We start from the raw sequence: 12,977 nt of genomic DNA, 5'->3' as shown, positions 1-12,977 counted from the left end.
ACTTGTGGCTAACCATACCCTACCACTGTGTGTAAATCAGCCATGTGATGTGTATACTGACGATGCGTCTTAATTATGCACGCCCCTAAAACGGCGTTCAGACGCACAGACACGCCTGCATTCACGCCACCACACCCGTTACCATCGATTATCTCATCACCACCCACAACTGGCACGTCCTGTCACTCAATCTAGCGGGGCATCTGTGTACAGGGGGCCCGATTCAGACCCGGTCGCTAAGCTGTTGACACACGCTATGGGCGATTATCGCACGATTGCGCATGCGTCAAAGTACGCATGCGCGAACCAGTCACTGAGTCCAGGAATCGTGTGCTCGTAATACACAGATAGGACGCTATTTTGAGTGACAGACAGCGCCGTTTTTGGGTGGTAACAGGGAAGGTGCTTGTAAACGGGGGAGTGCTGGTGCGAATGCAGGCGTGTCTGGGCGTCAAAACAGCGTCTTATGGGTGTGCATAATTAGCGAAGTAGCATCATTGTACACGTCACTTGGTTGTATTTCAGCCTGCAGTGATCGCAGTGCTTGCGACAGGGTAAGGTCTACCTCAAGTGCTGCGTGCAGCTCCGATGGCGCTCAATGGCACTCAATGGTTCCGATTAATCATACACTTCCTGGAGATGACGTGTGTTAAGTGAGAAAAGTGGGTGTCTTTATACCGGCGTGTGTTCGCTCTGCCGTCGCTCTGTAAGACATAGAGGGCGTCCTTACACAAGACAGTGTGATCGCATAATTTGCATACCTGGCCCCTTTTAGCTGCGAGAGAGCGCAGCTTAGCGACCGGGTCTGAATGAGCTCCTTCTCGGACGCATGTACTAGTTTGTGTCTTGTACGCATGCGCAGATTGCAAACATCGACAGGCTACGTGCGAACGCAGCCTAGCGAACGGTCTGAATCAGGTCCTAAGTTCCCACATTTTTAGCCAAAAATAGGGATTTTTGCACATTTTGTCACCTGCTCCGAGATGGGGTAACTTTTCGCCAATTTCTGCCTATGGAGTTTTTGCACAAGCAAACACTCCGGCAATTGGATAGTGCAATACGCACATATGCACGAAAACTTAGCATCTGCGAACGCTTTTCACCAAGCGCGACTTTTCGTACCTAATTGAATACAGCCCTTAATAGCTGTATGGAAAGGTGGTTTGTTTGACCATTGTTTTATCATATTAACATATGTTTGTAAAGGAAGTAAACATTTTTTATCATGAATAGTGAACAAAGATGAGAATAGCGATGGCTGGGTCGCGCATCTCTGTGGTCATAGAAAGGCAAAGTGAGGGCAACAAACATGGCTTAGGCGGAAAATTAAATTTGGGATGGTAAATTCCATATTTTATTACCAAATTGTGGCAAACTCGTTACTGAGAACACTTTAGGTGATGAATGATGACAGTCAGACTTATATTGCATTTATAGTATACAGTATATCATGTTACATATAACAGACATGCCAAAGCTAAAAGCCAACTTTGCCATAAGGTTAAGAAGGAATTTGTTACTTATGATGTAATCCTTGATTCTAATCCTATGATTAAATGTGCCACATGAATGTCATCTGGGATCCGTGCAGTAGACAGACAGTAACAGAATGACCCTTGATGAAGGAATTATGTATATGATTTTGCTTGTATAATTCTGGTTTCATGGCAGAAGAGGAACGTTTCCCCGGAGACACATTAATTCTCAGGACGTACATGCATTCTTTCTCTGTATCCTTTGAGCTGTCTGTGCAGTAGAAGAACTTGCCCTTGAAGAGTTGGACAGCGATGACGGCGAATATAAACATGAAGAGTTTGTACACGATGAGGATATTAAATACATTCTTCAAAGAGTTAACCACACAATCAAACACTGCCTGAGGAGAAGATCACAAATTCAGTTTTCACAAGCAATACGGAAAGTGAAGTTCTTATTAAGCCCTACAAACTGTAGACTAGAGATTGATAGGTACAGAGAATGTGCAATCACGCTGTAAATACTAATCGTGCTTAACTGGATTGGTAACTATAGCATCTAGGCCTGGAAATATATAATTAAATACAATTTCATTGGAAAACTGTTTAAATAACCAAGATATTCATTTTCAAAACCCCAGTGTTGAAAGTGCAAAGAAATTAATGATTCATTTTTACAAAGGTTGATAAATGAAACACTCAAATTAATAAAACACACCATCACTAATGAGTTTAGCGTTCTGTGTCCTTGGGGGGCTCAAGTGAGCGGTCTGTGCACACTCCTTACCGAGACCCTATGCACGCTATATAGAAAGGGACAGTCTCGCCATATAGAATAGCTAGTTACAACTTTGCATACGGGCGAATGTTTGCATTTCCATGCAGGCAATGCATCTGACTTGTTCAGCCCTGCATCAGTCCTACTGTTTATATATTTATTGTATGGAAAACTTAAAAACACGATTATAGCGACAGGTTTTGATGTGGGAACCATCACCGGCCATGTGCTGGAGATCACACTGAAGCCAAATACATTTCCTGTCTTCAACTTATATATACAATAGCAAAATTACAGATATTTTTCTTAGTTAAGACTGTGGATCTACTAATAGAAGTACAAATATACACCAGAGATAGTATCATCCACTACACTGGTACATGCACTCAGATGAGATCCCTTTTTCAGGCATTTACATATTTGGCTTATAAAATGTATCTCACTAAAGAAATACTCCTAGGTGCACAAGCTATAAGAGAGTATGTGTATGAAAGGCCATTTAATACTGCTTCTCCGTGGCTATGCTTTATCTACCCAGACTGTCGCACTGATGTCCAACCTGTTGGGTGGCTTCCTCCATATATACTTTACTTAACACTCTGAACCCATACAGGTTACAGTAAATGGTCTACAGTCAACCCATGAGACAAACATGAGATTTTGGGGGGAACTTAATTAGCTGCAGGACGTATAGCTTCGAGCTATTCGATTACTACCTGTGGTTAGCCCCTAGGGTGCACTTAATGCAGATTTACTCCGTAGCCCGGGAACAGAAATTGCACTTTTGGGGCTGACCACAGGCATACTGTGCGCGGTAATTGGCCAGCTACATGCACTTAGGGATTGATGCATCGGGCAGTGAAAAGAGTGGAGAAGTGGACCAGTAGAGAAGTTGCTCATAGCAACCAATCAGCTCGAGGTAGCATTTATCAAGTACACTCTATAAAATGATACGTAGGAGCTGATTGGCTCCTTTGGACAACTTCTCCACTGGTCCACCTCTACACACTTTTCACTGCTTGTTAAATCAATCCCTTAATCCAGAATCTATGCCCTTCCATGCATTAAACGTTGGGTATAATTGAATAGCTCTGGGCACTAAACCCGAGAGGTAAAAGCCCACGGTAAGTCCTTTGGCTAATTGAATTCCCATATATGGACAGGCTCAGCGGTGCCAGTTCTGCTAACACATTCCTATGCAAGGTGTGATTAATAATGTCCTGGTCCATAGCTCATGCACAGCTACCTTGGCAGACTTATCACTGGAAAACATTCCCATTAAAGCAATCTATCCTAGGGCACACAGACTGCCTGGCTTTGAAGCTGTAAGACTTTGATAAGACATGACTCAAATCCTTTTGTTGACACTCTCCATTATTTGTTACCTTCAATTTTGGGAGCCGCTTGATGGTTTTGAGCGGACGCAGCACACGCAGCACACGTAGCGATTTAATGGTTTTGATGTCCCGGCCTTTGTTAGTCCTATGAGATGCACCAGGAGTAAATTACAAACAATGCGAGGGAAGGAATGCAATGAGTTCTCATCACATAATCACTCCAAGCAAGATACACTGCCAGAAACATCTACAGCAGGCACAACGCACAAACATGGTTCTACATTCCCCCGTGACACTCAGAGGGACTGACAGTGTGGAATGCATTATTGGTTTGTTCTGTTATACCTCTGTGATAATGTGGGCATATGTGCTTCCTAGGGTTACAGTCATTTCTAGAAACAAATACACAATAATGTCTGTATACTGTATAATGTGACATACATGAGCTCACAATGCAACACAAGTGCATATTTACCCCAAAACATTCCTGTGTGTGATCCAAGAAAAGAGCCGAAGTGATGGGGACAGAAAGCGAGAGAAGGCAGTGGGTGAGAACAGATTAGCCAAAAGGCAGAAAAAAGTGTAGAGACTTAGCATTTATTACATAGAGCATCATCTAGTGGGTTGAAGTACTTACGACAAAGCAAAAGCCACAAGAGCCCCCACTACAACCACAAAATCCAAAATATTCCAGAGGTCACGGAAATATGAACCTTCGTGTAAGATTAAGCCTTGGTCAATCATCTGTAAAAGATATGAGCACAAGACTCTAGTAAACCTATGTAATAAAAAATACATTACTTCTCATTTAAACTAGAGCAGGGGTTCTCAAACTCGGTCCTCAAGACCCCACACAGGTCACATTTCCCAGATCACCAAGAAGGTGCACAGGTGTATTCATTACTCACTGACACATTTTAAAAGATCCACAGGTGGAGCTAATTATTTCACTTGTGGTTCTATGAGGAGACCTGGAAAACATGCACTGTTTGGGGTCCTGAGGACCGAGTTTGAGAACCTGTGAACTAGAGTATGTACAAATCACACTTCAGTGTTACAAACTACAGTATAGACATTGTATTGTAATGAAAAATACAGAGTTTATTATATTTACTATGAGGATTAAAGTGGTATTATACCTATTTTGGTCATGTGTAGAGATTTGCGCCAACCCCCGTGTTTTGGTTGGGGTTTTAGATCTGGATTAATCTTCGTGTTTTGGTTTTGCAAAACCACCTTCATGTGTTTTGGTTTTGTATCTGTTTTTGTTTTAAAAAAACAGCTAAAATGACTTTATTTTGACCTGTTAGCATGCAATCCCAGACCCGAGCTCAGTTTTTAAATTTGAGTTCTGAACCGTGGGAAGATCAGAACCAGGACTTGGTTAGACTTAGTACCCCAAAAGTTCTCAGAGCACAGGACCCGCACATCTCTAGTCTTGGGATTTCATCTTAAAACATCTAATAACTTTATATTCTATAGCTGACCATATATTATGCTCCATAATCAATAAATAACATCTATACATCATTAATCATCACAGGAAAGAAGTTATGGGAAACATTAGTTATGTGATCATCACTCTACTGAATTTGAATATCTTTATAATCTATAGTTGGGAAAGGATCATACTATATAATAAACTACTACTTAAATGTACATGATATGAATTATACAGTATGTAAGTTTACTATTACTAAGATCAAGTTTTTGGCATTTAGGAATTAATTACCATCTGTCTACAAGTAATTCTTAGTTTCGTACCTTTATAATCATCTCGAAGGTGAAGACGCCAGTGAAAACATAGTCAAAATAGCGGAGAACCTGCACAAAGACAGCAGAGGATACAGGATCAGTCTGTAGGATTATATAATATAGGGCAGACACGTAAGTAGACATTTGTGGGCCCCATAACAAAATTTTGTAAGAGCCACCTAGCGATGAACAGTCCCTAATGATAGGGTGACTAGATTGTGATCAGACAGTGGGAAAGCAAAGTTTGAGAAGCCAGACACAGAAATGTGCCCAATAAAGATTAGATTAAGTACATAACAATCCTGATGAATGAGAGCTGTAGGCAATTATCTGAGGTCCGTGGGCTTCATTTATAAAGGCTATAGGGGCAGGAGTAAAGAGGAGAAAACTGATGTTAATAAGCTTGTTTAGGAGTGTTATCAGGAATGTTCTTCGTATTTGTAAGCTGCATATTGTAGGAAAAAGGAGATGCTGGTGCACACTCTGGGCCTGATTCAGAGCCCGACGCTCTGAAAGAGCGCTCGCTCTGAATCAGGGCGTTTTTTAATTTTTTTTGTGCGGCCCCCTGGCCGCTCGCTTAGCTGTGGGTGACCACCCACAGCTATTGCGAGCGGCCAGGTGATGGTCGCGATGATCTCGACCATCGGGGCTTGCGACGATACCCTTGTGGTAGGGTCTCGTTCCCGCAAGCCCCTGTGAGCTTTCGGCTCTATTAGAGGCGGAAGCTCACCCACTGACATCACTCGTGATGTCAGTGGGGCTGCTCCCCAAGCGGCAGGCGTTTCTTTGGGAACGCCTCCGTTTTGCCAGCCACCCTCCCCATGCCCACCTCCAAAACGGGTCCAGGAATGATGATGTTCGTCCATGTAAGATGACGTTTAGCCTCTTTCTGAGTTCCGTTTTTTTGGAGGGAAAAATCCGAACTCAACGTGCAAACTCGAACCTATCCGAGCCTGCACATCCCTAATAATGAGTCAGACTGACTCATTAATAGTACACTCACAGCCGTGCAGGCTGTAAGGGATAGGGAGAAGGAGGCGGTCTGGCCGGAGGAGGAGGCTCCTCCCCTCACCGCTAATGGTCATCTCTCCCCCAGCGCCGCCTGAGTATGTCCTCTCCTGCAGTTGCAGCTTTTTTTTTAACCGTCCCCGGCGCAAAAAAAACAAACAGGAAAGAGGAGAGAAACCCTGCCAGCCCAGCACAGCGGCCAAACCAGCCCTGTCACTGTGACCAGTCTGCGTGTCCTGCCTTGTCTGCTCCTGGTAAGTTAAATATTTATATTGTATTTGTGTGTCTCTCTCTTACTGCAATGTCTTGTGGGTGGGGGGATTAGGGGGGGCTACTCTGACAGCGGATAATGTGTTTAAAATGTATTTTTTCCCTATGGGGGAAATGTATATGCTTTTTTTTCCTGTGTGGGGTAATGTATTTTTTTTCCTGTGTGGGGTAATGTATTTTTTTTCCTGTGTGGGGTAATGTATTTTTTTTCCTGTGTGGGGTAATGTATTTTTTTTCCTGTGTGGGGTAATGTATTTTTTTTCCTGTGTGGGGTAATGTATTTTTTTTCCTGTGTGGGGTAAACAGAGCCGGCCCTAGGCATAGACAAACTAAGCAAATGCCTAGGGGCTTCCAAGCCTGCCTAGGGCCGGTGGAGGTTTGGTGCAGGCCCGGCCAGGGTACCTGCTGCCGGCTGGGCAGAGACTCTGGCAGCTGATACTGCAGCTGCGTAGCATCGACGATCGGAGCTCAGCTCACAGATCCGATTGGGCCTGGCAGCAGCAAACAGTGAGCAGGGCAGCAGCTGAATAGCCGGCACCTGGACGGCAGCTAGTTGTTAGAGCCGGGCCAACTCTGAGGTGTCACGCAATCAGAATGAGCTTCTGTGCATGGGCAGAGGCTCATTTAGGACTGCAAATAAATTGTCGCGGGAGGGCCTTTGCAGAGCTCGGAGTAGTCACACCTCGCGGCTCTGGGTTCTGCCTCCAGCAATGATCCCACACCGCTGCGGCCTGCCAGCAAGAGATGGGAAAAGCAGGTCCGCTGCCCAAGGCTTGCTGTACCTTGAGTCGGACAGCTCTTCAGGCTATGCCCAAGTAAAGTAAGTTGGGAACTGGGAGAGGGCTGGGGTGCTGTGGTGTTCACTGCTGGGAGAGGGGTGGTCTGCTGGGATAGTGGTGGTGGGTGAGCGCTGATACCGTGCTGTGCTGGCAACACCCCTTTCAGAATCCAACGGGGAGGGGGGCACCACCCAAAATCTTGCCTAGGGCACTAATTTGGCTAGGGCCGGCTCTGGGGGTAATGTATTTTTTTTCTGTGTGGGGCAATGTGTTTTTTTCCTGTGTGGGGTAATGTATTTTTTTTCCTGTGTCGGTCAATGTGTTTTTTTCCTGTGTCGGTCAATGTATTTTTTTTCCTGTGTCGGTCAATGTGTTTTTTTCCTGTGTGGGGCAATGTGTTTTTTTCCAATGTGGGCAGTGTATTTACAGTTTTCCTATGTGGGGCAATGTATTTTTTTCCTGTGGCGACAATGTGTTTGAATTTTTCCATTTGGGGCATTGTGTTTTTTCCTGTGGGGGCAATGTACAGTATTTGCCCACCACCAAGCACAGGAAGGACTAGGAGCCTGGGAAAGAACTGTAGAGACAGACACAGGGCAGCTGCATTCTCATATTGTGCTTCAGTAATCAGATTCACAGGTAGCCTGGCAACTGATAAGAGTGAATTTTTTATCTATGCTGGGTACACACTAGACGATATGCTGTCGGATCGGATCACATATCGTGCACATCGGCCAGTGTGTTTCCACTGTCGCTGACGATGCGCTCTCCCGCGTGTCATCAGCGAAATCGCCCATCGTACCTGCATGCAGGTCCAACAGGTGATATCGTAAGCGGGGGCCATGCTGCCGAATGCAGAATGGCCGCTGCTGTAGCTGCCAGCATCAGCAAGTGTGTATGCACTTGCCGATGCCGGCACCCTGCCAGGTCCCGCCGCATGCGACATCAGTGCTGGGTACACATCTCTAAGGGGTCTATTTACTAAGCAGTTAGGAGACAGAGTGAAAAGTGATAAGGTGCCAGCCAATCAGCTACCAACTGCCATCTCACAGGCTGTGTTTGAAAAATGACAGTTGGGAGCTGATTGGCTGGCACCTTATCACTTTCTTATCACTTTTCACTCTGTCTCCTAACACTGCTTAGTAACTAGACCTCTAATGGTGGGTACACACTACACGATATGCTCCCTGAGCGATATCGTGTAGTGTGTCCCCGGCTGGGTCAGAGTCGGAACTAGTGCTAGGGGGCACCAGCCAAAGTTTTGCCTATGGCATCAAATTGGTTAGGGCCGGCTCTGCATCAACTAGCAGACTTGTCCCTGAAAGATGAAAGATCAAAAGATCTTCACAAATCGTTCATCAATTTCTGATGATTGTTATCGTTCATGTGCATGAACGATTTGTGAACGATTGCACAAAAAAAACGACCAAAGACCATAGACCAACGTTTTTCAAAGCAGTTGTTAATAAAACTGGGCTGAAATATTTGGTCGTTGGTCGTTCCGGCTTTGAAAACGGCATGAGCGATTGAACGATAATGATGTCCAATAACGACGAACTGACGGGCAAAACAGGACGAGTCAAACGACTGGCGGGATCTTGCATCGCTGGTCGTTTAATGCATTTTACTGCGCGATTAGCGGACGATTTCCAGGCGATTGAGCGATAACGACGGTCGTTATCGCTCAATCGCTAGGTTTAATCGCCTAGTGGATGGGCAGCATTACACCAGTCGGATGGCAGGTGCAGTTTCTCTGACTGACCATGGCCTCCTGTGTGAGCGGCTGCGCGTGTTTGGACCCAGATGCTGTCAGCGACATGCCCTTCACTCTGCTTAGCCACCTCCATACAACCTCCCAGGAATGCGCACTGAAATCCACACTGTATCCAAATCTGTGCTGCATCTCCCCATGCAGTAACGCTCAGGGCGCATACTCTGTGCGACTCAAACTTAAAACATTGGCCTATTGTTTGCGGCATCGTCATTGTGTGCACCCTTGGTTCAGCCCATAGTGCATACAGACTAAAGGCTGATAAACATAGGCAGAGGTGGAGTTAATCACTTTAGACAACGGCTAAAGAAATATATACATAAAAAGAACAATAACTAAATGAGCTATGGAGTAGTGTGTAAGTGAAGTAATTACATTTACATAGAAATTAAAACTTACTTTGTTGTGGTCAGAGTTTGTCAAAACAGGGTCCTCAGCAGCCAGAGCTATACTGCTAGCGGCGATCACAAGGAGGATACACATCTCAAAGTATCGCAGGTTCACAATGTAATGACAAACTTTCCTTACCCTAAGGACGAAAACAAACATCTAGGAACAGCAAGACTGATTCACACGTAAGGAAAGATCTTTTAAAAGATGCATCTTGTACAGTGATCCCAAACTTGTTCCTCAGGACCCCACACAGGTCACGTTTTCCAGATCACCCAGCAGGTGCACAGGTGTAATCATTACTCACCGACACAGTTTCAAGATCTACAGGTAGAGCTAATTATTTCACTTGCAATTCTGTGAGGAGACCTGGAAAACATGCACTGTTTGGGGTCCTGAGGATCGAGTTTGAGAACCTGTGATCTAGTAAGTCAACTCTCCAGCCAGTCTACAGAAAATATGGGTTAACTTGTGAGAACGGATATTGAAGATGTTGGGTTTCCCACAAAATCTACTCCTAAGTGAGAGTTTTTAGAAGCAAAAATGTTGCCCATAGCAACCAATCACATTCTGGCTATTATCTTCTGGAAGGTGCTAGTGAAATGTTATGTATAATCTGATGGGGGAACATCTCCATTTCTAAAACTCTCACTTTAGTAAATATAAATATGCCCCCTATTGTTATGTCAGACAGAAAAAACGCTATCCTAAAAGGCCTCCACCACTTCTTAAATTAATGACAGAACTGGTGAATCGCCTAAGAATAAGAAAATAGAAAACATAAGGTACAGACGTACGGATTGGTAGAGCTGAAGATGAGCATCGAACTGTAGGGCACAATGGCCTTGGGGGACTCCAAAATTTTCTCCTTCCTCTTCACTGTCCTCTCTTCTCCATCTCCAGTTTCCCCTCCTTCTTTCTCACGTTCCTGAGATACAAGACTGACTTCCCCATCCCTGTCTTCAGTCACTATAAAAAAAGAAAGATATCTAGAATGAACATCTTGAAGCTGTACAGAGATCATACTGAATGCCAAACGAACAACAAAGAGTCTATTTAACAAAAGACAGAGAAGTGAGGAAGTAAAAGGGGAGAAAGGGGTACACAGAGAGTGAGACGAGTCCTCACTCTGTACCACGGTGCAGTCGGAAGCCAATCCAGTATCGGGCAAGGTGATGACTGTACTCTCCGTGACTCTCTCTGTGCTGCTCGACACATCGGCCAAACTACAGCTGGTGGGATTGGGACTTCCCTCTTGACTCTGCAGACTGCCTAACAAGGTCTGCTCACTGCAATCCATGTCTGGGGGGCTGCCGTTCTTCTCATTGTTCATTTCCTGCAAGGGAGCAGTGTTGGGAGCAGTACTTTCACATCCCACTGTCCTGTCAATTGTTCCACACCAAAGCAATGGTGCGAAGTGGCAAAAAGAGAAAAAAGTGGTGAGATTATTTTTTTAATGCAAGGAAGGCGGTGCGAGGGTAAAGGCATTGTAATGTGAGCAGAAAAATTTGCCGTACAACAGGCAAGTACAAATATAATTGGCAATTGTTCATTGGGTTGCTATATTATGAGTACAAAACCGATAGTCTAGCTCAGGGGTGTTCAATACACAGCCCTCCAGCTGTTGTGGAACTACACATTCCAGCATGCCCCTGCCACAGTTTTAGCATCCCCTAATAGCAAGATTGCAGCAGGGCATGCTGGGATGTTAGTTCCACAACAGCTGGAGGACCTCATGTTGAACACTCCTGGTCTAGCTAGATAACACATTGCTTTCTGACACGTTGTGATGTTAAAGCAGCTTAGAAAGTGATCTGCTAGAAGCCAGCGACATAATGGGCAGCACAGATGGTGTAATGGTAGCATTACTGCCTCACAGCTCTGAGGTCGTTGGTTCGATACCCACTACAGCCCTAACTGTGTGGAGTTTGTATATTCTCCCTGTGCTTGCGTGGGTTTCCTCCGGGTTCTCCGGTTTCCTCCCACACTCCAAAAATATACTGGTAGGTTAATTGGCTCCTAACAAAATTACCCCTATTGTGTGTATGTGCGTGTGCATGTGGTAGGGAATATAGATTGTAAGCTCCACTGGGGCAGGGACTGATGTGAATGGCCGAATATTCTCTGTAAAAGCGCTGCGGAATATGTGTGCGCTATATAAATAACTGGTAATAAATAAATAATAATAATGTGTGCCTTGTTCCCCGTCATGAAATATGATGAGGTGCCATGGAGAACCAGAAAAACCATATTGCCCACCATGGCTTGTAGATATAATAACAAGTATAACACATGTACCTCTCTTTGCAGTATCTTGTGCAACTTTTAGGGGAGTCCTCAGATCCCTGCACTTCCTTCACTTCCCCATTACTTTTCTCTTCTGTGGATTTTTTCCCATCTTCTGAGGTGACTCTGTCAAGTCCGTCCTCTTGGCTGACTGTGGTGCTGTTGGTAGTGCTAGACACCTCTCGTCCCTCAGTCCTTACTTTTTTGTGACGACTACGTCTCTGACTTTGTTTCCTGCGCATGGCATCTTCAGGGGTGGTGCCGTTAGGTTCAGCATTGTCCACATTGCCGTGTCTAGATTTCTGCCGCCAGTGTTCCCTGAGATTGTTGTGAGAGGGACTTTCTTCCCCACTCTTGGGTCCATCCACAGGATTAACTGCCAGCTTCTCCTCTACTCCGTCCCCCTTCTCTGCTGTTGACTCCTCCAACTGTTTCGTCTTCCGGTATATACTGGAGTGTGGATTCAGAGCTGTTAATTCTTCATTCTGAAGAGCTTCCTGACTAGACATTTGTATGTGCCTCCGTAGCTGGCTTGTTCGTTGCTCCCAAATAGACATGGTGTGGCGTTTTCTGCGCTCCTTCCTGTTGAGAAAAGGAATAGGAAACCATTCACGGCAGTAGTTTTGTGTCATCTAGAAATGAACTGGATGAGCCCAAATATCAACAAAATCGTAAATGAGTTAAGTATTGTTTATTTTGAAAATATTTTACGTAGAGCTGCCCACACACAATGTGATTTAGTGGGTCAATTTAGGAGCTTTGGACCATATCGGTGACCACGGTAATCTGTAAGGGCACCAATATGATGGTTAAATATAAACATAAGGCAATTTGGTTTGGTAGAAAGGGAAAACAGGTAAAACAATGGGATACAGTTACCATGTTGACAGTGACATTCATAATGTCAACACCAGAAGGTTTACATTCATGATATTAACATGGTTAAAATGTTGACATCTGTCAAATTTTGACATTGACCAAATGTCAACATATGAAATGTCGACATTTTCACAATGCCGACATACACATTAGGGCCAGGTTTATAGTCAAGGTTAGGGTTATGGATAGACTGTCAATAAAAGACAATGTTGACATTGCATCAGTGTCGACACAGAGAATGTCAACATC

At 44.6% G+C, this 12,977-nt stretch overlaps 1 protein-coding gene across 3 annotated transcripts in view; it reads right to left on the bottom strand.

Moving 5' to 3' along the window:
* CACNA1E (calcium voltage-gated channel subunit alpha1 E) overlaps positions 1–12,977 on the bottom strand; it is an 851,696-nt gene that overhangs the window by 68,759 nt on the left and 769,960 nt on the right. For all 3 annotated transcript variants that reach the window (XM_088447158.1, XM_088447156.1, XM_088447157.1), the window contains 8 exons: positions 11,862–12,431; positions 10,692–10,945; positions 10,361–10,532; positions 9,573–9,702; positions 5,355–5,414; positions 4,228–4,334; positions 3,639–3,735; positions 1,716–1,876 (listed from right to left, as the gene is read on the bottom strand). In XM_088447158.1, coding sequence (XP_088303284.1) covers positions 1,716–1,876; positions 3,639–3,735; positions 4,228–4,334; positions 5,355–5,414; positions 9,573–9,702; positions 10,361–10,532; positions 10,692–10,945; positions 11,862–12,431 — 1,551 coding nt within the window. The remainder of the gene's footprint in view (positions 1–1,715; positions 1,877–3,638; positions 3,736–4,227; positions 4,335–5,354; positions 5,415–9,572; positions 9,703–10,360; positions 10,533–10,691; positions 10,946–11,861; positions 12,432–12,977) is intronic.

This window comes from Taudactylus pleione, unplaced genomic scaffold, assembly GCF_031769625.1.
Source record: "Taudactylus pleione unplaced genomic scaffold, aTauple2 ptg000421l, whole genome shotgun sequence".
Classification (NCBI taxonomy): domain Eukaryota; kingdom Metazoa; phylum Chordata; class Amphibia; order Anura; family Myobatrachidae; genus Taudactylus; species Taudactylus pleione.
This window is presented reverse-complemented; position numbering and strand designations above follow the sequence as displayed.